The 26,109-nt window shown below is 41.1% G+C and overlaps 2 protein-coding genes across 19 annotated transcripts in view; one reads left to right on the top strand and one right to left on the bottom strand.

Moving 5' to 3' along the window:
- The window catches only part of RNF19A (ring finger protein 19A, RBR E3 ubiquitin protein ligase), a 47,378-nt gene extending 23,081 nt beyond the window's left edge, over positions 1–24,297 (bottom strand). For 6 of the 17 annotated variants that reach the window (XR_014529204.1, XR_014529205.1, XR_014529206.1 and 3 more), the window contains exons 1-4: positions 23,337–24,294; positions 22,683–22,761; positions 19,066–19,211; positions 4,999–5,779 (exon numbers count right to left, since the gene is read on the bottom strand). Coding sequence is in view for 12 of the 17 variants with exons in the window: in XM_083517242.1 (XP_083373368.1) it covers positions 4,999–5,594 (596 nt within the window). In the remaining 5 variants the exon portion in view is untranslated. Of the gene's footprint in view, positions 1–4,998; positions 5,780–19,065; positions 19,212–22,682; positions 22,767–22,944 lie in introns of all 17 variants that reach the window. The other 11 variants (XM_083517244.1, XM_083517243.1, XM_083517248.1 and 8 more) reach the window with 10 other exon arrangements.
- Positions 1–26,109, top strand: part of VPS13B (vacuolar protein sorting 13 homolog B) — an 883,035-nt gene that overhangs the window by 557,055 nt on the left and 299,871 nt on the right. The window lies entirely within an intron of this gene.

The following is a 26,109-nucleotide window of genomic DNA, read 5'->3' as shown; positions in this document are numbered from 1 at the left end:
CGTGAACTAATATAACTTTTAAAAAAACTATTTCCAATCCTGTGACTTGTCTACTATATAAAATACGACATAAGGACCATCTCAGGCTTCCTCATCATCACTGTGGCAGCCAATGACTGGAACAGAAGATCCCACTAAAATGCAGTCTCTGGTCCTGCATTCAAAATGTTATCTCCTGGTTCACCCGTTCCCTCCATGGTGTGGAAGCATTGGGAGGAATGTGGAAGCCCAAGGTTTGCTCTGAATTTCACAATCTGCAAAATCCCAGGGGCCCAGGTCCAGCTGAAAACAAGTTTAGAGTCAAATAATATTTCTGAGAACACAAAATTGATGGTAATCTTAATTTTCATATTCCAACCCAACAATTATCAGAGAGAAGTGGGACACATTGTATCAAACAGACATAGTGCATATGTGACAGAAAATCAGTGAGCACTGGAGAGTTAACAGTGTCTCTTATAATACACAAGAGGTTTGACTCTGAAATTCAGCTTTTAATCCCAGCTTTTCCCCATGAACATTCTCTAATCAATAATAGTAATGCAATAATGTCATTTGTAGAAGGGAAGGCATGTTCAATAGACCAACAGGGATTCTGACCCCTTTTGTGTAGAAAGATATATTGGGGGGGGGGGGAGAAGAAGAGAGAGGAGGAGGGACAGCGACACTTTTGTATTATAGGCTACATTGCAGCTACACAAATACTTCAGGATTCCACAGACACACACACACATACCCCATCCTCCAGCTAGGCAACAGCAATCAAGGAGGATGCAGAGCAGGGCTGATGAAAACTTTAACTTGGAGAGGAGGCATAGCCTAGGGAGAGTCCCAAGGGCTAGTGGGAGAGGTCTGTGGGGCTCTGTCATTCCCAGATTCAACATACTAAGCAACAGCACAGCACAACAACAATGGGGAGGAGCAAAGTTCTCTGATCTTTGCCCTGGGAGCCTGTGCAATTGTGCCAAGCCATGGTTTGGCTTAGCATGACATATGAAGCAGGCCACTCACAGAACTTGCTAGTCAACAAAAGAGAACTGATGTGCTGTATATTGAAAATCAGCACACTTCTGGGTGCAGACTGTTTATATCAGGGGGGAACCTCAGGTCCAGGAGCTAAATGCAGGCCTCCAAGCATTTCTATCTGACACTTGGAACTAAGCCCAGCTCATGCCCCCCTCCCAGACTACACCAGCCCTACTCTATGCCTACCTTGATACCTTTTGGCAGGCTGGTTTTTGTGTGGTTGGAATGTAGCTGACCTCAAAGAAGTAAGAGTCATCCATAGCCACACCCATGTTTTGTCTCTGGCCTACCAATTACATGCTTCCCTCAGAAGGTCACCGTATAGTGGCCCTCAGTATGCAAAATGCTCCCCATCCCTGGTTTATATTATTGCTTTATTTGTCATCTAATATCTTGCTTTATATCTTAAAATATTTTTAGACTGGGCAGTTTTTGTTTTTAATGCATGTATTGTCTTTTTGGCATTCCTCTTCCAAGAAGGAAAGTGGATATTTTTATCCCAATCTGTATTGGATATGTACCGTATTTTTCGCTCTATAAGACGCACTTTTCCCCCTCCAAAAATGAAGGGGGAAAGTGTGTGGGTCCTATGGAGCGAATGCAGGCTTTCGCTGAAGCCTGGAGAGCGAGAGGGGTCGGTGCACACGGACTCCTCTCATGTTCCAGGCTTCAGGAAGCTATCCGCAAGCCTGCGGAGCCCTGCAGCCCAAAGCCCGGGGAGCGTGGCGCTGTGCACCCTGGGCTTCGGGCAGCTCTCCGCAAGCCTGCGGAGCCCGGTGGGAGTTCCCGCCGGGCTCTAAAGGCTTGCGGATAGCAGCTTGCTGTCCCCGAAGCCAAAACAGCGAGACGGGGCGCTGCGCAGTCCTCCGTCTCGCTGTTCCAGCTTTGGGATGGCTAAGCAAAGCCTCCGCAGGGTGGTGGGGTGAAGGCACCCGCTGCCCTGCGGAGGCTACAAAGGATGTCCCCGAAGCCTCAAGCCTTTGGAGTGCAGCTGCGCCACAAGCTCGGGGGCAGCGGCAAGGCCTGCTCTTGAACGCACCTTGTTTTTGAGGGGGAGAACAAGAACCCCCCCCAATTCGCCCCCTCCTATGGTCCAGTGCGTCCTATGGTCCGGTGCGTCTAATAGAGCGAAAAATACGGTAATTGTTCTTATACGTGTAAGTGTTTTATATATGTTTTTATTTTATTATGAAATAGCATTGAGATGTTTCACAGGAAGTGGCTTAATAATAACAACAATAATGATGTAGAGCCCTTTAATTACAGGCTTGACCAGAGTGACATGCAATCCAGCCATGCAAAAGCAGCTCCCTCACCACTCTTGTAACACATGAATCATCTCTAACAAAGGAATCTATATGCAAGGTCACTGAGAAGTAAATCCAAGTGTGTTCAAATGAAGCTACCTACCAGAAAAGTGTATGTAAGATTGAAGCCCCAACCTAGGGCACAAAACTGAATCTGAACATTACACAGGACTCAGTAGATTAAAAAATAAAATAAAAGGTACAATCAACAAAAAATCATTTAAAATGAAAAGTCACTCAAATAAATCCATAGCATTGTGAATCAAGGAAAGGGGTGGTGAACAAAAACCTATTGTATTGTACTGATTAAATAATCAGGTAACTGGTTCCATGGTCAATCAATTCTATTTCTCAAGGAGTTCCTCTTACTGTTTAACCAAAATCTAGCCTCCTATAATTTTAGTATTTTCTTGAAGGTGTGTAGTCTTCTCTTGGAACATGTTCCAACACATGGTTTGGAATCTATATGTTTCCAAGTTCATAAATGCTGTAGTGGGGCAGAGGAGGACATTCAAAATAGCTACAACGTTGTCCAGAAAACTGGCAACATCTCAAATTAAAAGAATTTTATGCTCCATACTTTTGGTCTAGGATTGGACTGATAAGAACAAGATGCTAAGCGCAAAGCAAGAAAAGCAAACCATACTTCTGCAATGTTTCTTTCTAAATAGGACCACAATCCAAATTTGATTCAAAGCCAATACTGGAGAACATGCAATTACTCTCATTTGAACTACTGAAGAACTGGAAAAAAAATTAGTTATTCAGTCAATCAATAGATATTTAGTAATTACTATCCAACATATGCAGAAGTGAAAAAACATTCTCATCTGTTATTCTCCATGGAAAACCAATTACTTCCCTACTACCAGCTCATTTTCCATGCTATTTTATTTACAACATCACTATACCTTTTCTCACCAGCCACCTGTTCCTAGCTACACACAGTCTTCTTGCTAACATGATAATGCAGCACTTCAGGTCACAGAATAGGTATATACTTTTAATGTAAAAAGTGCTTGGCTTAATGACTTCATGGATACTAATGCCATGTATACGATAAACACGAATGCGTAAATTGGTCTAAACCACAGAGCCAAGGGCTTGCTGATCAGAAGGTCGGCGGTTCGAATCCCCGCGACAGGGTGAGCTCCCGTTGTTCAGTCCCTGCTCCTGCCAACCTAGCAGTTCGAAAGCACGTCAAAGTGCAAGTAAATATATAGGTACCGCTTTGGCGGGAAGGTAAAGGGCATTTCTGTGCACTGCTTTGGCTTGCCTGAAGTGGCTTAGTCATGCTGGCCACATGACCAGGAAGCTGTCTGTGGACAAACGCCGGCTCCCTCGGCTAGTAAAGAGAGATGAGCACCGCAACCCCAGAGTCGTCCGCGACTGGACTTAACAGTCAGGAGTCCCTTTACTTTTACATTTAAGCTGAAATCAGCAGAGGAGGACGTGGCATACTGTTGTGTAAATTTTGTGTAGGAAGGTTTGTATGATTTAAGGTAAGGCAAGTTCAGGGGGGAGTGAAAGATGGATGGAATGTTTGTGTGTGTTGTGTGCTGAATGACAGGGTAGCTTATGACAGAATAGGTATGTGTCTGGGGAGTGACAGTTGGGTTTTGGGGGAAGTGAGAGTAGCTGGTGTGGGTGCTGAGGAGTAAGGGGTAGAGTAGGTTGGATAGGATACAGTTAGGAATAGAGGTATAAGCACGTGTTAAAATATTTAAAAAATGAACACCGTTGTTAAAGCAAATCCCATAAAAACCTGTTATATTCAGCGTTTACTATACTAATGAAGTTTTGTTTGTTCCAATCACGTTTCATATTTGGCCAAACTATCACAGCTATGACAAAATAAGTCAGAGATAGGTGTTTATATGGTAGCAGCAGAATAACAGCAGTTAGGAGATTGCTTGAAGTTTTGACAACCCAGAGCTGGGAACCGAACAAGGCAACCGAAGGCAGGGAAAGTGGTGAGAGGAGCTTTACCAAGCAAAACAGTGATTAGAATGAAAAGTACCCTCTTGCTCCTCCCAAGTAGTGGGCTTGGAAAGGGAAGAATATGACAAAGGGTACACTTGTTCTGGCTTAATGATGACAATCAAATGTGTTTCCTTGAATATTAAAACATTTGCAGCTTAGGAAAAAGTATTCTGGCATCAAGCAGCTACAACAAACTGGTTTATGCTCTCTTATACTGAATTTCTACTGGCAGCCAATATTTGGGGTTTCTGGCATTAAAACTGCCAATGCCAGGATGTGTAACTACAAAGTTAACTTCTTTATTTTATAAAAAACTTTCACAATTTACACTCAAGAAACTGCTAGGTTTCTTTTCAAAGTGTATTAAAATATTTCTATTTTATTTTAAAGGAACTAAAGTCACTCCTTTAAACACGCTACAGTGTGAAATAACAGCGTTTACCAGAATAAATCTGCCTGTCTGTTCTTTTACTTTTGTTTCATCTATGCCATGAAACAATAAGGACTACTTAGCACAACCTGAGCAATATGACGGAGGCACAAAACTTCAAATGTTAAAATAGTTACAAATTAGTAGACAATTAGAGCAATTTAATGAACCGAATAATATATTTCAGGATGACGACAAGATCCATGTGCTTCATTAGAATGGGTAGGAAGGGGAGTGGAGATAATAACTTACCCACAATCAGGAGCAGGACACCACCTACAATCAGGGTCTGCCACAAGCCATCTTCTAAGCATAAATTCTTCATATTTTTCCATCAATATGTCATCATTTAATATCAATCGAATATCATGGGGATTGAATCGCTCAGAGCACTCTGGACAGCTGATATTAACTCTGCTCTCAGAGATTTCTATCCGGAGATACTGACGTAAGCAATCCACACAAGATCTATGGTGACAAGTCATTATTTCCGGAAACCTCTCCTTGGAGTGTCGCAAAAGGCACAAGGGACACTCCATGAAGTCTCCGCTCTGTTTGCTGATGATGGTTGTTCCATTGTCAGAAGACATATAGGCAGAGAAAATAGAGTTCTTGTCCATACACATTTCCGAATGTATGCTTTCAATACTTGCAATGCCATCCACACCTCCGTTTATATCTCTGGACTTGCGTTTTGTATCCCTTTTTCTTCGAAAGAGAGACCCCAGTGAAATCCTTCTTTTCTTTGGTGCCTTTTTAATTGAAGGCAAGCTTACAGAGGAGGCAGAAGACTGCAAGTCTCTATCAGATCCCATTTGCCGATGTAAACTCATGGCTAAAACATTCATCAGAAATGGATCAAAGCATGTGTACAACACTGATCACTTTAAGGAAAAAATGCCTATTGAGAAGCAGCACACTTAGAGGTCATGTTGGGGAGGGGGCTAAGTCATGTTATACATGGTCAGGTCTGTCTTCTTCACATACAAAATTCTTCACGACATATAATTCCAGGAAACTCTTCACAGCAATTCTACAAATGAAAGGGAAAGACAAGAGACAGATTAGCATCACATATATTCAGGTTCATTGTTGTTTTCAGAGGACTTGTATTACTCTGCTAACTCCTATTACAGCTACCTCATCAACTAAACCTCCACCTTGTTTGCTTCAGCCACCTGTGCACTTCTGTCAATTAGCAAGTTGCTATAATCAAGGGGTGGACCTTTTTTGTTACAGTTTAATGATTATACTATATAAGATGTATACAACAAAAAGAAATAATCTAACAAGGAGAATTGCTTGGGAGTTTTCCATTCTGGTGAAATTGATGCATTATTTAAGAACTAAGGGAAAAAAGCAACATGATAACGTCATGGCAAGCTAGAATCCTTTTATTATCGTAGCAGCTTAATATGCTTTGAGTTGCAGGGGCTGTAAGACAAAGCGACACAAATGCTGAATATGCCAAAAGGCGATATCCTATATAGGTGGCAGAAGTGCACAAAGGGGCGGGGGGGGGGGAGAACTGGAAAATGATTGTTAATCACACTGACAATCCTCCCAAGTTATAGGTGCATTTAAATCCAGTATTTTATTGAACTCTTACAAGGGAGACACTGTTATTGATAAAGCTGATAAAAAGCAAAGGAGAGAGATAAGAACAACCATACTCCCCAGTTAGATAGCCCAAATGACCCTGAGTGTCGTCTTGTTCAGGCAGGACCATGGAGAAAGTGAGTAGAACCAGCTGTAGCTAATAATGGACATCCAGTTACAAAACCAGCGCAGGCAAGCTGCAGTGGGTGTCACTGGCAGGGCACCCGTTAGGGAGACACCAAAAGAGAACTCTCTCCTTTGGCCTGTGCATTCGAGGTTGAAACAAGGGTGCCCTCCTGCTGGTTGGGTTTCTATTTCCTGTGGTGTGTCTGTGATGTGGGTAGAAAATGTCTGAGTACCAGGTGAGAGGAAGGAGTACCAGGGAAGGGTCTGTGCAGTTCCACCTATCCTTGGGTGAGAAATAACAAAATGGGTGAGAGCCAGATTGCTATGCATTTCTTTTGATAGTTTACAGTTCTGACAGTGAATAGTTTCATTAACTCCTGGTGATTCTGCATACATTTTTAGTAGAAACAGTAGAATGATTGGTCACAGCAATGTGGCGAATGAGAGGGAGATATTGGAGTAACGGAGTGGATAATGTATTTTTAATGATGGATGTGTGTGAGTTGTGGAAGTGAAATGGGACGAGTGATACGGATGGGCAGGTGGTAGTACATTATTTGTATTTCTGTAGAAGGGAAATTGAGAATACATTTAAAATAGAATCTGGAGTGATATGCATGTATTACTGGAATGAGTTTTGCTTATTATGAGTAAACATGTCCCTTGGTAATAAGAGTGAAATTGTTTCCAAAAAAAGTACTACTACGTTTTGCTTTAGGGGGAAAGTTATTATTTTATTTTGTATTGTAGTTCTTCAGTTTCATTGTTTATAAATATATTTGTTACTTTTGTAACCCCCTTAAGACACTTTCTGGGCATAAAAAGGTATATAACTCTATCAAATAAAAAGCAGGAGACACACAGCTTCATATTTTCTAGTACTTCCCTCTTAAATATTACCGTTTTGGCCACATAAGCAACAGCACTCATATAACTGAACTGGAATCAGATGACAAAATGCTGGTTATTAGGAAAGAATGGAGGCATTTGTTTACAACTATGACCAGGGCTTTTTTGAGTCAGAACTCACCAGAACTCAGTTCCAGCACCTCTCAGGTAAACGCCGTTGCCATTGAAAGAGCAAAAGAGGCGCTCATGGTAAGTTCCAGCACCTCTTTTTCCAAAAAATAGCACTCGCTATGACCATAATAGAACATCAAGATAATAGAATCTTAGAGTTGGAAAGGACCCCAAGGGTCAGCTAGTCCAACCCCCTGAAATGAATGATGATAAGGCTTCTTTCCTGATGTAGGACTAAGCAATAGACTTCTGAGAGCATACTGACAGTTAGAAAGCAACAGAAGATTCAGTTTAGGGCACAGCTTTCCAAATTGTGTGTTGTGACATGTTAGTGTGTTGACTGCAGTGTTAGGTGTATAGTATGAACGTTCCCCATGCTCCTCCCAGGGCTGGAAAGGGGTTAGTTTAACCTTCAGTTTGCTAGTAAAACTAAATTACTGTGTCGCAAAATGATGCATGTCTAAAAAGTGTGTCACCAACATGTAAAGTTTGGAAAGCTCTGATTTAGGGGGTTGAAGGAAAAGAGGGACATCCTAGGAAATAAACACTCCTGTAACTACTTCTGCCCATGCGCATGACATAATTTTGAGCGTCTGCGCATGTGTGAGCGGCGAAACCCGGAAGTAACGTGCTCCATTGCAGAGCGCAACCCGAAAATATTCATCCTGAAGCATATTTAACCCGAGGTATGTCTGAAATGCAAAATTAAATACCATAAATTTAGAGCACAGGTTTTTTTTCTTGTTTTGATTATCTCTTTAGCTTGGTTGACTTTGTGCACAATGATACAAATTTGTTATTGTTAGTTAAAAAGGAGAATTTATGCCTTGGACAAACGCAGTTCCCACGTTTTTATTCTCAAGGCTAACAACTGCCATAGCAACAACCCAAGTTACCTTTGTATATTTAAGGAATACATGGTAATAGAAAGAAATTCTTCAAGCAGTTGAAGTGGGCTGATAATACCAGAAAGACTGTACTCAAACCCACATGTCATACATATTAACATTGTAAAATTCTGTTAAATCATTGGAAAGTAATGTTTAAAATCTGAAGAAAATTGAGTTTCTTATTAAGAGATCAGCTGTCACTTAACAAATGGTCTGGTAGTGGCATTTTCCAAATAAAAGTTCTGCAATGGGAAAGGCCCAGAGAAATCTAAATTGGGACTTTGCCCAAATTCTCTCTCTCAAAATCATTCTATGGTTCACCAATGTGCTATATATACCTTAGGAAACTACAAAGCTACAAAGGAGCTGAGAAGTTGCTGTTAGACAAGTTCATTTGCCAGCCATCACTAATTCGGCAACTTCACACTTCCTCTCGGAGAGCTCATTCCCAGCTGATACAGAAACATACTTTACTTAAAGCAGAAGCATATATTTAAAACTTTTAATTAGCTGGCTGTACATTTAAAGTCTGACATTCATTTTTTCTTTCTGTAAAAGCTGTTGAACAGGAGTGTTGTAAATTACTTTAATAGGGCATAGGCCTAGAACATTTTTTTTTTAAATAAGCCCCTCTTAAGTATTGATATTTCCTTTCCCAAGTTATTCCATCTAACTATCCACCCCCATATCTAATAATGGAGCTGAAATGAATAAATGTGGCTATTTAATTTAGCTGGAAATGTATGGTAAACGATGTACAAAATTAGTAAAGTAAATGTATGTATCAAAGTTATTGTTGGCATTAGCATTACTACAGATACAGCATTTGTTTTCATTTTTAATGCTTCAGCAAAAATGAAATAAATGTTTTACAATGCATGCAAATATGAAACATGATTTACATGAACTGTGATTAACAATTCTTCAAGGCACTTAGCAGGGAAAGTTCCACTATTTATGCATCATCAACTAGCCGTTGTTGTTGTTGTTAGCAATTCCAATAGGTTCACTTTTATTTATTACTTCATACAATATAGTATGAACTAGCACATATTAAAATTTAATTTGCACCTATTTCCACGATGTGAAATATGAATCTCCCTCTCCCCACGCCATCATATATTCCGCAGAAATAGGCCACAGCTCCGAAACCTAGAAGCTTTTAAATGCTCCCCAACTATAACAACACTGGCATGAACAATAAAAACATTCACCATAAAGAGTAGCAAATTTTAGTACAGTGTAACAAAAGCTTTTACAATCTGGAGTCTACTTTGGCTGATGCATGAAATGATCTCTTAAAATAGACATGTGGGCACCTGGGTACAGATGGGGGGGGGGGACAAAAATAGTGTTCAGAGGGTCAAAAGGCCAGGAAAAGGCAGGGGCAGCAGTAGATATTAGGGTGTGTGCAAGGGCTTCAAATTTGCCCTATATACCAGCATCTCTGCTTTGTAGTCTCATCTTTTTTTGAGTCACACTTTGTTCTGTAGTTCAGCTCCTGAGCCACTCTGAATGAAATGAAGTTCTGTGTTTTGCCATTCACTATAATGTGGAATCTATAAAACGGCCATAATCCCCCCCTTTTGGCTGAAGTGGATGAAATTTATATACAAAGGAGCCCCTCCAGAGTGGATTAAGACTTCCAAATTGCAGACAAACTGCTACAGAGCCTCAAAGGAATGTAGGATTTGGGGGGGGGGGACTTAACTGAAACTTTTAACCTTGCTAGTTTCAGCATCTGCATATTCCAGGCAGGAAACTAGGACTCCAAATCAATTTAAGCACCAGGGAATACAAGAGTACAGGAGACAAAAGGCATTATCCAACTTCATATAGAAAAGAAAATTAGCACAGAAAGGGGAAGAGAAACTGACAAAACAGCCCCACCTAATTTGCACTCTACAGGTCTGTGAAATATAGATTTTAAACCCAAGGATGGGGAAAGATAGAAGAACGCCTTGTTGATATTTAACTAAGCTAAATAGTAGATATCACATTCTAGCTGATTTGTTGAAAAAATTTTAAAAATGTATACTAAGCAGCACTAGAAAATGGCTGAATGAAAACAGGTTTTCAACATGGAAAATTTTGAACAATCTTCAGAAGGTCACCATAAAAGTTACTACATATTTGGAAGTCAATACTGTACTGAAATCACCACACCCTTAGCTTATATTTTCTATACTATGTTTGCTGAATTTAATCTTTACCCTGAAAAGTATTTTTATAGGTTTTAACTGAGAGGCCATAAACTCAGAGAACACAAAAAACAATGTGTGTGTTAACTTATGATGTATTAAAGAATGAGCACAGGATTTCAAACATTGTCAAGCACTTTCATTAGGATTCCATGTATGACCAAACACTGATTGATGTGAACACTGCCACTGTTGTCTGGTAATACATACACCTCTGGTCATTACTACTGTAGGTAGTATACAATCAATAGCCTCAATTAATTTATTTTGGGGGGTCTCTCCTGCTGAGTAATGTGAGCTGAATAAAGCTGCAACATACCGCTTGGGTAAAGAAAGTTTGTTTTTGCTAACCCTGCAGGAGACAGAGCCAGTGAATTGCCCAACTCTCAGGAGCCTACAATTTCTTCCATTCACTTTGTAATAATATATTCTCTCTCACACACAGTTAATGTAGTCTTCTACAGTTACAATTAATTGTGTTTGTCAAACACATAATGCTCGTGCTGGTGCATCCCCTGGATAACTACCATTTGCTGGGCAACTATCACTCTGCATTGTGACAAGCACATTGTTACTCCCCTGCCCTTGCATAGTCTCCCTTGATGGGTCTGTACCCATGCTGTCTTTGGAGTCATGCTTGGTGCAAAGATCATATTTACTGTATTTCAAAGTGAAAGACGTTGAGTCAACAGAAGAGTCAGTCCTCTTAACCCTCGTCACATTTCCAAAAAGATGCGAGTGCCTAACAGCTTTTAAGGTTTTGGAAGAACCTGCCAATTGTTCATGTTTGAAAGATACAGCAAGTCTTACCAAGAAAATATGCGTTATTGAGAAATTTATTCCAGTAAATGGGTAAAATGTAGGCCACATTAGCAATCTTGTCTTCAAACTACTTGCATTTCATATAACTATCTCAATAGAGAGGGAAAATAGCTAGCAAGCATAAATATTTTTCAAACAATAAAATTAAATGCAGTCTCATAAAAAGAAAGGGATAAAGTGCCCTTTTTCAGTGGATAAATCATAAATAAAACTTTAACTTAAGGCTTTTGTTGTTTAAAAAAAGCAAAGAAGAGAAAGCATCTAAATGAAGTTGTGTGTGAAGAGCTGGTTTTTCCACAATTGCAGCATGTCCTGTTTTGGATTTCCTATTTTCCTGGGGAATTATATATAAGAACCTACAACACTATAGGTAAAAACTGGTTATCATACATTTTCACTGCAAGCTTTAAACCACTTAAAGGTAAAGGGACCCCTGACCATTAGGTCCAGTCGTGACCGACTCTGGGGTTGCAGCGCTCATCTCGCTTTATTGGCCGAGGGAGCCAGCGTACAGCTTCCAGGTCATGCGGCCAGCATGACTAAGGTGCTTCTGGCGAACCAGGGCAGCGCACAGAAACGCCATTTACCTTCCCACCGGAGTGCTATCTATTTGTCTACTTGCACTTTGACGTGCTTTCGAACTGCTAGGTTGGCAGGAGCTGGGACCGAGCAACAGGAGCTCACCCCGTCACGGGGATTCAAACCGCAGATCTTCTGATTGGCAAGTCCTAGGCTCTGTGGTTTAACCCACAGCGCCACCCACGTCCCTGTTTTTCAGCATACCTAAGTGGTTTAAAGGGACATGGGTGGCGCTGTGGGTTAAACCACAGAGCCTAGGACTAGCCGATCAGAAGATCGGTGGTTCAAATCCTCGCAGCGAGGAGAGCTCCCGTTGCTCGGTCCCAGCTCCTGCCAACCTAGCAGTTCGAAAGCACGTCAAAGTGCAAGTAGATAAATAGGTACTGCTCCGGCGGGAAGGTCAACAGCGTTTCCGTGTGCTGCTCTGGTTCGCCAGAAGTGGCTTAGTCATGCTGGCCACATGACCCGGAAGCTGTACGCTGGCTCCCTCGGCCAATAAAGCGAGATGAGCGCTGCAAACCCAGAGTCGGTCACGACTGGACCTAATGGTCAGGGATCCCTTTACCTTATGCTGAAAAACAGAAAAAGAACTTTCCAGGGGAAATTGTTTTGTATTTCCAGGGGAAATTGTTTTGTATAATTAGAAACCATTTTAAACATTTCCATCTCAGCTTTCCATAAATTAGGGTAGCTAACAAAGTGCATATATGTGTAATTTCTAGAAGAGTTAGCTTGACTGTTGATTTAAAAATATATATTCCTGAGTCGTTGATTCAGGCTTGTTTTAAAGGACTAAACAGGAAACCTCTTCAGCAATTCAACTAAATCAGGGGTAACAACCACAGCCCAGGTCAGGCACACAAAGCCATTTTAAATGGTGCACAAACCCTCATTTTACTCAGAACTAGAGCACTAGGCCAGGGGGATTTTTCACCCACCCGTGCCACACAAGTTAACTGAGATTGTTTCCTCATCCTAGGCGAGTTAACAGTGGGTGCAAAGGCACTCCCAGCAATGCCTGGTGGAGGAAATCTCACACAGCAGGGAAGGAGGGAAAGTATTCAGCCCATTACAGTTCTGGGGCCTGTGAAGACATAAATCTCTCCCAGCTAGCTTAGTGCTGTGATGAGGAACTTGCTCCATAGCAGGGCTGGGCTGAAAGGAGGGACTTAAACCTCCAAATCCAGCCCAGTGCTATGAGGAGAATGAGCATGGCTTGTCCCAGCACGTATTTGTGGTGAGGGTGTTTGTGTGTATAAGGTATGTGCACTGTGTGTGTGTACATTTGTGTGTAGTACGCACACACAATATGTTTGATGGCCACTTTGGCCATTATGACTGCTGGAATGCTGTTCACAGAGGACTGACCAATCTTGAATGTGGCTGTGAGACTGAAAAGTTACCTCTCCATAGACTAACTAAGTACAATCATTTTTTAAAGTATCCAATTAAATAGAGGAAGTCATGGGTAGTTGTGTCCCATTGCTGGCTATGCATCTGCTTATGTACTACAAGATATAGAAACTGGTTAACCATTTCTGCCATTTGTATTTGAACATTACAGCTGACATGATATGAAATTATATTTAATGTGCCTTATTTAATAGTCTTCTTTAAAGTTTGATGCAAATTGTTAGATTTCTTACTCACCCTTCAACATGAGGTTCTAGGGTTGGTTGCAATAATTTAAAGATACAATATTTTAAAATAATGAATTACAATTCAGAGAGAAGGTGTCAAGGGCCAAGGTAAAGAGATGTCTGGGAGATGTGGCAGTGGTCTTTGACCATCCATAATCCGTTTAAATCTCCAGAGCACAAAACAAATCTGTTAACACTATCAGAAAACAGTATTAGATTAAAACAGAAATAATCTACCAGAAAACATTATAAGATGCTTTGTAAGTATTTATTACTAAAGCCAATCAATTGTGCTAAGGTTCTCTGAGAAAAAGGACCGTTTGAAACATGAAATGGGATCACAATACAAAGAGATAATTATCTACCAGTATATTTTAAACTGCTACTTTGTTCTTATATATTTTATGGTGCATGACTTTTGAAGCAGGTGAGTAATATCCTGTTCTCTTCTAATGTCGTACAGGACTAATGCCCGAATCCAGAGATAGCCTGTTGTTGCCTGTGACTATGTACACAAAACCATGCAACTATTCATGCATGAATAGCTTCTAGAAGAAAGCATCTAAAATTTGAGACACACTGCTGGCAGAACCAATAAATGAGACTCATAGCCCAGGAGTTAAATGAATACTTAAGGATGAACAAAGATCAGGCCTCCTTACTTGCACTCATCTCACCATTTTCAGAGTGGTAGGTTCATAGCTCCATTGCTTTTAGAATTTGAAAATTGGAAAACGAAAAAGGTACAGAAATAATCCCCACAATCAACAGACCTTTATAACTACTTGTAATATATTTAAAAATGGCTGAAAAATAGCTGGTTTCTGCTTTTGGCAGTGTAATAGCTGAATAACAGGAAATGGTTCAGACTACAAAAACAACTGTTAAAGTTAAAACACATGCATTGGAAAGCATGTGATTCAGCTGTGAAAAGAAATGATTTTATTATGGGAAGTGCTATAAATTTCATCTTCAAGTGTTGAACATGAGAAAGAATATAAGCAAGTCAGTAGAACAGAATTACAGTCAAATATATGCTGCTAAGCTAACAACTAAAAATATCTACTTGCCAATATGGAAAAGATAAGGAAGAAGTAGCCAATACTAGTTTGCCCAAAGTGAATAAAAGTTTGCTACAATTCAATTTCTATTACTGGAAGATATACAATTCCTTTTTTATATTTTTGCTCTGAAGTTAAATCTTTTTAAATAAGTGGATTCCAGTTTATCTGTAAACAACTGTTGCCACTCTGGAAAGTCCTAAGGAATAGGAAGGGAATGTCATCCACCAGCTCATACAAATTCCTTTAATCTTTTAAGAAGTGTATATTGGGTTATGTGTGATCGCTGAACTCTGAACACTATTTTGGTACCTACTTAAATCCTCACATGTATAACACTAGTAATTACAATGCACTATTGACATTATAAAGTGACTACCATTGAGGCAGTCAATGGGTGCATCAGCTCAATGGATGTTAGCAACATGGCAGGAGACAGAGCCAAGGAAGCTGTAAATACATAGATTTCCTAAGAATACTAGACCAAATGATACAAAACATCATTCATTTATTCCAAAGACTTCCAGTTCATCAAAAGCCTCCAAAGTAGCTACACAACCTGCATAGAAGGTAACCTCCTAGATAACACAGATGCTCCTTGATAGGGGTGGGGAACAGCTTAAGGGCAGCACTATTCTAGGCAACTTTCCAGTGCCTACGTGCCACTGGTGGATGGGGCCAGAGGCGAATGTGGGTGGACAACAAGTGTAAATTTTACCTCTGTACAGTAGGCAAGTTTCTACACACAACTTATGCCCTTCACTATTGTCCACCTTGAGAGGGAACCACTTGCGGGTATTAAGTAGGGATAGTAAAAGGTGTGGCCTGGGGAGATTTCCAAGTGCAAACAAACAGAGGCTAGGGGGCTGCATTTGACTCCTGGGCCTGAGGTTCCCTACCCCTGTTCTAGAAATATTATCCTTATGGCTCTCTATGTTATGATTGCTGCTGAAGTTGTGTTAACTTCTGATTGATATGACAGTTGTGTTTTATGGTGTATTTGTGTTGCTATTGACTGGTTTTAAATTTTGAACTGAATGTTTCAAATATATACAACACCCAAGAGAAAGTTTGTTATCAAGCAGCTGATAAATGGAGTAAATTTAATGGCTAAAGGCTCAAACCCTTCAGAAGGGATAAATGGCCTATGGGGGCATCAGAGCAAAGCAGCAGACACATGCGATTCTGAAGCCCAAAATGCCTTGGCACCTATGACCAACATGTAGTAATATGGGGTGAAAAATTTTCTGCAGGGCAGGAAGTTTTCTACCACTATATTTTTCCATTTGAAAAATGTTCCTTTTCTAAAAGTACATTTTTCCCATAAAATTGTTTTAACATAATGAACGGATACAATAACAGTAAAGTTGCAGTTTCAAACATGCAGTTTAATATTTTAGGTTCCTAGGAATCACAGCTTGCCTACCCTTGTGCATGCCTGCATACCCATATCTCCAGCCCATTTCTGGAAATGGGATGGGATAGTAAAACTAAACGTCTAAATGATCCAACTATGCCAAGTCAGATCCCAGTCAATTCAAGGCATTTGAAATTTTTCGAACTAAAGTGCCCTAAAAAAACTTTTTGCAACTTTTTTGCAGGGCAACAGCAACACAGTATCAATTATTGTAAGGATATATGCTTCCTACAGTTAAATATTTTATTCATGATTTTCCTAGCGGCTTTAGGGGACTTTCTGGGTTTTGATAATATAAACACACTGATACTAAATGTGTTAAAAACCTCAAGTGAAAAGAGATATTGATGGAAATCTAAAATTTGCTTAATATTTAGACTCAGTAAGCCCTTGGAGATTCAAGTTCGGAACTCCCATTTCCTAAACCTTTGAACATATGGCATCATGGGTAAATATTTAAATCAACAATTGAAAGAACCACACTAGCACATGCATAAATGAGCCAAATTTTTGTATGGTATTACTGTGGGCTTCATATAGGACCCACTGACTAGCAAATAGTAACAGGTGCTGGGATCCAGGAGATACCATCCATATATTTCTAGAATAATCCAATGAACAACTGTATTCTTATTTTAGGTCCTTCAACTAGCTGATCTCTGCAATTTGTTGTTTGATTCTACTAACCAGAAAGAATGAACATTTACTTCCCAACTCATGAAGTAATGACAGTTTGTACAGTAACTGATATGGCTTATGAAAAAGTTCTGGGCCCAATCTTTAACTAAATAATCTTGCCTAATATTCCTGCACAAAGACAGCCAAACCAAAATCTGCCTGCCTCTAAGCAAATATAATTCTGCAGTGTGTGCAAACTACATGACTGAAGGTTCAGGTTATGTTCCTAGGTTGTACAAAAGCTCTATATATTTTAATTGCTATAGCAACCATATTTATTAACTTGCTATATTTGTTTGACTGCCCAACATGTTCTCTAGAGGCTCCAAAAATTAAATAAAATGTCATATCAAGAACACAAGCTAACCAAGATGTTTGTTCAGGAAATGTTAAATTTCAAAATGGAAAACTTGATTTAAAAACCAATCCACCCTGTTTCCAGAATGTGCAGTGTCCTCCATGCAACATTTCATTTATGTAGAGCTTCCTCCCAAAGTTGCTTCTTCCTTCCCCCAATGATCCCCCTGCCCCCACATAAGCACATTATATTCCAAGATAAGATGGTACAGAAACAGTACTATACACATGGCCATTAGAAGCATACATGTAATTTCACAATTCATTACAGGGTCATTAAGGAACTTCCACATGAACGCCAAGATCGTTGTACAACATCTGGAAAAAATAACCTCTATGACATTAAGGACTTGCCAATGAGTCCTTATGGATACCAATTAGCCAAGCAAGTTTGCATGACAACCCTATACATGTCTACTCGAAATTTAAGTCCCACCGACTTACTTCCAGGTAAGTGTATAGGACTACAGCCTTCAGTGTCTATAAAAAGAGAATAACACCATTCGAGAGACTTCCCTCAATAATAGTAGTTCATATGTAAATACAAGCATAATAAAAATAAACAACTGAAGCATCCTCACGGGGTTAGGGAAAGGCAAAATATTTCACTTAAAGTGCAGACTCTCAGAGCATGAACAATGAAATACAAAGCCATTTTTACTGCGAGAGTAGTGATAATTGTTAAAGCAAAACTGAATAATATAACTGGATGCAAGAAACAATTTTTAATAAGCTAAGATAATTTCTGATATGCTAAAAAGCATAGATTAAAACTGCAGAGTGGAAGGAAAGGAGGACCTTTTTCTGCCTCCCCACTTCCAGCTACTCTCTGAAGACTGGAGACCCTCTAAAGAATATCAGGGGGGTGGGGCAGGGGAAGGACCAGAGTCCAGACCATGTGAAAAATGAACATAATATTTAAGCTGCAGTTTATTCATTTTCAGCTGTACCTATTTATCTGCTTGCGCTTTAATGTGCTTTCGAATTGCTAGGTTGGCAAGAGCAGGGACCGAGTAATGGGAGCTCACCCCGTCGCGGGGATTTGAACTGCCGACCTTCTGATCGGCAAGTCCTAGGCTCTGCTGCCATTTCCCAATTCCTAAAGGAAGTCATCCAGTCTTTTTGCTGAGGATCTCTTGAGGACAGTATCTTTTCTCCAGGGAAGGAAGTTATACAAACACAAGGAAGCAAATAAATCCACCATATGAAAAGGTGTTATTAAAGCCCCTCCTAAGTTACTTACAAGACAGAATTGTGTATTTAAATATTTTTATTAAAAATTAGTCTGATTTGCAAGCATCTTACATTTCCAGGGTTTTGGCTAAACAAGGGTAAGAGTGAGTTCAGTTTTGTTTTCTTTCACCTATGTGCACAGGACTTTCCACCTTCTACAGCAGCATCTGACACTGCCATAAGTAAGGACACAGAATACTGGATGGGAGAGACTTCTATATCCATACATATATCCTTTTGGTGATATATGCCACATGGTTTTGCTTCATGTTAAGAATGTTCCATTTGTAGGTCATAAAATAATTCTATGCCAGGTCAGATTGCCTAATGACAGATTTAGCAAAAGTCTTGAAAAGGTAGCAGCTTACATATTTATCTTGCAACTTGCAATTTAAGGAATTATGTTTATTGCATTAATGCTGTGCAAAAACTGAGCTATAAAGACATAAGAGGTTTTTGGTCTTGAGAAGTTAAAAGTGAAAGAAAGCAGAACAGCTAGAAAAAGAACAAAATGCAGGTAGCTTAGGAATCATATCTTAAATAGGAATCGTATCTCAAAAGAATGATACGTCAAGATATAGCTGCAAAGCTTGGCATTTATTTAACACAGTTTATGTGTTTTCAATACAGAAAATAAAATTTATTAATTTATGGGAAAATGGAGTGATATATACAATGCAACTCAAGAGTCATTACCTTCTTGGAGGAAATCAACCTCCATGTGCCAGTCAGATGTACATATTAAGCCGAGGAACCTTATCATGCTCAATCTTGTAATGCTGTCATCTGTTGAATTAGTCCATTATATCTTTTGCCAACTAAGTGAAAGTGGAACTTAAGAGCTGAAATACAAACAAAAGGAGAAAACAGCATTAAGCCATGAACAATAGAAGGAATCCCCTCTAACAATACACAAAAAATGTCTTAAGCATTAGATGCAAATTCCATAGGAAGGAAGGGAAGGGTGGACTGGAGATGGTGTAATTTTATACATCAAGGAGACCAAGCTAGATATCACCCAAAAGGGTGGCCTGGCCACCTTCACAGAACCAATATGGGTAGCAATACCAAGGCCGAAAGTGTGATTCAATACTGGGGACGTACTATGATAACCCTGACCAAAATGCCCACAATGATCTTCAGGTGGCTAATAAATCAAGAACGTCCCTAAAAGACGACCTTGCTGTAGTAACAGGAAACTTCAATTACCCTCCTAAAGACTGGATACATGCATGTTCCACTTATGACAAAGAGGTAGAATTTCTAGATCCCTAAATGTCTGTGTATAGGTGTAATGTGGGGTGTATGGGGTGTCAGCAGAAGAGTAGTACCTTTGTGGCTCCCAGAAGCTGTCAGCATGTGACACAGCCACAATGCTGAGAGGGGGCCCTGTAGAGGTCACTAGTGCAGCAAAAACGTGTGAGGCAGCAGTTTTAAGTTACCAGTCTCTGCAGCCGTAGCAGGTGCGGTGATTGTCCAGAAGTTTGACTTTACCCCTGGAGACATACTCCATTGTCAAAAATGACTGTACCTAAAATATGAATGAACCAGAGGGGCAACAAGCCTGGACTTTTACGTAGTGCTCAAGACTTGATGCAATATGTGTTGTCAAACCAACTGGCCACAGCAACTACACAGTGCTTTCAAATTCTATATACAGTGGTGCCCCGCAGGACGAATGCCTCGCAAGACGAAAAACTCACTAGACGAAAGGTTTTTGCGTTTTTTGAGCTGCTTCGCAAGACGAATTTCCCTATGGGCTTGCTTCGCAAGACGAAAACGTCTTGCAAGTTTGTTTCCTTTTTCTTAACACCGTTAATACAGTTGCGACTTGACTTCGAGGAGCAACTCATAGAACACGGTGTGGTAGCCTTTTTTGAGGTTTTTGGTATTTTTGAAGCTTTTCCAAAACTTTTCCGACACCGTGCTTCGGGAGACGAAAAATTCGCTAGACGAAAAAACTCGCGGAATGAATTAATTTCGTCTTGCGAGGCACCACTGTATATATGTAAGTTGACAATTCCCAAAAAAATCCAACAGTCACACCTGACTTCAAAAGAGGAAACTTCTTAAAAAAAAGAGGATTGGTAAAAAGGAAGTTGAAAGGAAAAGTGAAGACCATCACATCTTTCCAGAGCACCTAGGGTTATTCAAGCTACAAGTAGCTAGAACGTATGTGGTACCGCAAACAAGGAAAGGCACCATCAAGGCCAAAGGGATGTCACTATAATTAATGAGCAGAGTCAAGGAAGCTTTTAAGAGGCAATAAGACTTTCTTCAGAAAATGGAAGCCCCCTCCAAATGAGGAGAACAAAAGGGAACATGAACTTTGACAAAAGAAATGCAAGCAGACAATAGTGATGCAAAAAATAATTTGAGGAGTACAGTGAATACCTAATGAGAACACTTTGTTCTTTCACTGTTTAAGTAAATCTATCTTAACAGGCTTAGTTCAGAATTCTAACTTTACTTTTATGAATTTGAACTGATGACCAGTGATCATAGACCTCTCTCTGTTTTCAACCTAGTATTTAAAAGAGAAAAGTTATAGCTCAGTGGTCGAGCATCTTATTTGCATGCAGCAGGCCCCAGGTTCAATCATTAGCATCTCCAGGCAGAGCTATTAAAACTGCTGCCTAAAACCTCAGGGTGTAGACAATACCGAGCTGCCTTTTATTATGCCAAACTTTGGTACATCTTGCTCTATTATCCACACTGACTGGATGCAGCTCTTCTGCATTTTAGGCAGAGGTCTCCCCTAACCCTACCTGGAGATGCAGGAATTGAACCTGGGGCCTTCTATATGCAAATCAGGTGCTCTACTACTGAACTATATCCCTTCCCCTTCAAATGCCAGTGCCTATGATCATTCATTTTAATCAATTTCAAATTCATAAGACTAAAGCTGGACTTCTAAACTAAGCCTGTTAGTTTGGACAAATTCACTGAAATAGTGACTGAATGAAGTGTTCTCATTCACTATTCCATCTTTAACATGTTAATTAAGACAGTTAATCTGTTTAGTCAGAATCTGCTTATCATGAACACTAAATACTTTATAGCGGGTAAAAGTAAGAACTCAAATACCAGTCCTTCTACTTGCACTTTTTAAAAACAACAGTTTTTATTTTAAAGAGAGACTTATAGAACTTCAATAAGGTTCTGGGGCCATGTATGATTAGCACATTTAGTCCTACAATTCCACAGTCCCCTCCACAAGCACCCTCTGACCTTTGTGCAACTCTCAGTGACTTTAACTGCACTGATGTGACACCAGTGCCTACAAAAAATGTTTTACATTAGCAAATTCTGTGTCCACCAAGTGGAAATAAAGGTGGATTGTGGTAGAAGTTATACTATTGTCAGTTCTCCCCCACACTCTTACAATCAGCAGCATTCCAATCTGGGCACTGAAAGCACACTCTGAAGTTTTGGTTTCAAACCAAGAAACTAGCAAAAAGATCCCTCAGGCAGTACAGTTGTGGTTGCCAGTGAAATACTATGGGGAAATTCCACATTACTTCATATTGAACTCTCAGTGCAGTTCATTTGATCAGCAACAGCTCTCCTTTCATTAGACCTAAGCTTTTTAGATGTACTTCTGATGCCTATGTAGCTCTCAGGGCTTATTATTAAAGCTCCCATGTCCACTTGTATGAAAAGGATCCCACTTCTGCAAGCTACTAAGCTGTGCTGTTATTCATTAAAAACTTTTCAGACACTGGTATCACCCAAGTCAGCCTCACAGGAGTTCCAGGCATAAGTAGTGAAATGCCAGTGACCACCTACAGGGTGAGTTGCATTGTAGTTGCCTTTTTCGTTTTTTAAATTCAATACTCCTCCACTGAGAAATACTGTACAGTTCAAAAGAGTATTTAAATATGTCAGACTGCCCTTTGAACACAAGCTTCTTTAAAGAGATTACATTTAAGGCTACCCAGTTTATTCAACCGCCCCAAAAGGCAGGATAAGGGAGGACGAAATCCACATTCCCAATAAATTGTAATCCGAGGGGAAAGGGAAGTAGTAGCAGCAGCAGCACTGCAGCCTTTATAGGACAAAAGTTAGCTAGTCTCGCCCCAATTTGGAGTGGATGTGGAAAATTTCCCCCTCCCCTGGGAGTGAACTTCCTCGTAGTTTCGGCTGTGCGTGTGTTAATGTGTCTTTCTAACGCTTTCGGTTTTACAGAAAGCCCCATTTCTGCCAGAAAACAGTTCTGTGCCACAACTTCTAAAAGGGGTCTTTAATAAAAAAAAATACTATTTTTTTCAGATTCCGCCCCCCCCCACCCCACCGCAAGGCAGAGAATGTACCTTTGTTTTACAAGAAGGAAGTGCAATAGAGACGCTCCGAAGCTGTATGAGAGAAAGGAGAGGGCGTTTTTCCAAAGTCCTTTCCTCAGAAAGGAAAAAAAAAACTTACTGGGGTGTGGAAGCGATCGAATATGGAGTTTCCACCCCCCCGCACCCCACCCCGAGTTTCTCCTCGGACTTCGCCCCGCGGAGTGGATGAGGGTTTCAAAGTCTGTCCAGTATTGCCCCCCCCCCCCGGGGGCGGGTGGGAAAGAGAATTTACCCGGCGGCTTCGGAGAACAAGGCGGGCCCCACGGCTGGTTGCTGGCCTCCCCCCTCTGGCGGCCCAGCCGGGGAGCTGAGGGGAGACAATGGCCACGATGACTTCACCCTCCAGCAATGCGAGGAGCAGCAGCAGCAACGGCCGCCGCCGACTAATCCCCTCTGAGCGCCCGTGAGCGGCGGCCTGGGAGGGACCCCTCGGTGGAAGCCTCCCCCCCCTTCAGGCGCCAGTTCGCTCGGGGAGCCACTCCCGCCCGCCCGCCTCCCTGACGGGCGGCTTCTTCGGGGACCCCTCCGCCGCCCCCCCGCGACCAACTGCCGACACCTCGAGCCCTCACGGCAGAGGCCCTCGGAACGTCAACGGACCCCGCCCGCCTGTCCCTTCCCCAATACCTTTTTAACTCCGCCGAGGCGGCAGCAGCAGCAGCAGTCTCCCCCTCTCCACCCGACTGGGCCCGGCCCGGCCCCGCGCAGGAAGTGCCTGTGAGGAGGAAAAAGAAAGCGGAGCGTGTGAGGGAGGCGGGCGGGCGGACGGGCGGGGGAGGCGCAAGGCGAAGCGAAGCTACCAGGCCCCAGGCAGGGCTCGGGTTGGGCTTTGCCCGGCCGCGAGGAGGCTTCTTTCCGCCTCTCTTTCTCCCCCTGCTGAGATCACAGACGAGGCGGGGCCGCCGAGCGGTTGAACCCGGTGTCCGTCCCGCGGGGGAGGAGGGAAGTCTCGTGGATGTGGGGGGAGAAAGGGGCAGGAGGAGACGGCATTTTTATCCCCGCGCCTTGGAGGGCGGAAGCTGCTCCCGGTTCCTTTACCTCGCCGACACCTGAGAGGTAGCAGCCGCGCTCCTCTGCCAGGGGATTAAGCTCACCTGAAGCTCGCACACCCGGAGTCTCAAGGACTAGGGCTGCAAGCTCCTCCACGTATCTGCGAGTAAGCTCCATTGAATTCAGTGGGGTTTACTTCTGAGTAGGATTGCTCTACAAGAGGTTTTATTGCGGCGTGTGGCCCCCCTTTTTTGGCACTGAAACCCACTTCTGTCACAGTCTGTTAGCCTTGACGGTAGGTGCCCCCAAATTATTATTTTTAGTTATTTACATAGTAATACCTGTTCTTTATTTAGGCTTTATTTATTGCCTCCGGCATTATGTCAGCTGAAAATTAGTGCATTTTTAAAAACATGGGGGGGGGGAGTGCTCTCCTAAACATGTTTATTTAGAGTTAGACGTCTTCCCCTAATAGGTGGGCTTAGGCATCCATGAGAAAAGCTGAATTTTTGCTTGGTATGCAACTTTTATAGTATTCCTGGGGAAGGAGGATTTAGCAATCTAATCCAATGTAAAACAACCTAGTAAAGTATAAGATGCCCTATAATACATTGAATTAGAATAAAAGAAAACTTATCTTACTGATGAATGATGTGTAGTTTCTTTTATAAACTTTATACTGTAGGGTTTGTTAACTATTTTCTAGTAAAAATGTTGAATTGGACATTTTCACAAAGGTTAAACTTTGGTCTTTAAACATCTAAAAAGAAATAGGCGCTTCCCTACTCCACTGGTTTATACAGTGGTACCTCGCAAGACGAATGCCTCGCAAGACGAAAGAGTTTTTCGTTTTTTGAGTTGCTTCGCAAGATGAATTTCCCTATGGGCTTGCTTCGAAAGACGGAAACGTCTTGCAAGTTTGTTTCCTTTTTCTTAAAACCGTTAATACCCAGTGTCCATTGCTTGAAGAGGTGCAGTTGCAACTTCGCAAGACGGAAAATTCGCAAGACGGAAAAACTCACAGAACGAATTAATTTCATCTTGCGAGGCACCACTGTACCCAGATTATAGTGTGTTCCAGGATGCAGATAGGTGTTCCTATGTTTCAATACAGCTCCACAAAGAAAAAGATAACATGCCAGGGAGAAAGCTGAACTGAGCCATTCTCCACACAAGGGAGTTTTGTTTTAAAGAAGAGCATTCAAGCAAGTCAACGTCTACCTGTTTTTCCCAGCAAGTACTAGTCGCTGGATTCTACTGGATGGATTTTACTGACCCTTACAACTTTTGGAAAATGCCCTTCAGTTTTCCTGGTGGTCCATGGTTGCTATGGGGAAACTGGAAATGCTGGTATGCATGTGTCCTTGTGTCCAACCTCTCAGCAAAGACATATAGTTTGAAATACTGTATATGTCTCTTTTCTTTCTCACTCACACAACTATAATTAATTACTCTCCTCTCTGCAAGGCTGAGTGTCGATGTGGGTGAGACAACAGAAAACCCAGTACGTAGTTCCATCATCCATAAACCACCTCCTCACACCCACATATTCTTAGAAGTGCACTTTAATTAGTTTTTAAACCAGTAGTAAGTGTATTTATTATTGGTCTCCACACTCATAATTTATGAGTAAATCTCAGAATAATTTTGTTTTATACTTCCAAACAGGCCATACTACTTCACACCCACACTGAAAGTGTCTCAAAAATATTTTGTAAAGTTGTTCCACTTGTTGATTTTAGTTCACACACATTGTGTTTCCTCAGTAAACGCATGATGGAGAATTTCCATTCTAAATTAAAGTCACCGTCCAGTAGAGAGGACTAAATATTAAAATTACACACATACCCAACTATATTATTTATGAACAGCTAATCCTGACTCTTTGCACACATCCTTGGAAGGTGTGTGACGCTTCCCCAGTGAAGCTGGACTCCTGGTAAGCTTGGTAAACCAGCCTGTGTTCATTGCTTTTTGTTTTTCCTGCATGCGTACAATGACTCCACACAGTGACCCTGTTTAATACATGTTCAAATCTTAATGCTTTTGTTCTTTGACAACTGCCTTTCCGTAATTTCCTCCTATAGGAAAAGCTACATTTATACTGTATGCCTATGCATTTCTAAGTAACACATAGTGTGATATGTGACTGATAATGCATAACTTTAATAATAACTGGTTGAGAGCAACAGGAAATAATGTAATCACTGTATCATTGAATTAGTCATATTTCTTAGAACTATCATTTGAATTAAATTTACTTTCCTTTGTTACATGTGGCATTAACCATATGTTCATACCGAAAACTGTATGACTCTCCACAGGCCTTCTGTTGTTCCTTATCAATCAATACACCAGAAGTAAGTTTGCATATATGGAATGCAGCCTTAAACAATAGTTGGGGATGCAA

This window comes from Podarcis liolepis, assembly GCF_965112155.1.
Source record: "Podarcis liolepis genome assembly, chromosome: 8".
Classification (NCBI taxonomy): Eukaryota; Metazoa; Chordata; class Lepidosauria; order Squamata; family Lacertidae; genus Podarcis; species Podarcis liolepis.
The sequence above is the reverse complement of the archived record's forward strand: the minus strand, read 5'-3'. Positions and strand labels throughout refer to the sequence as shown.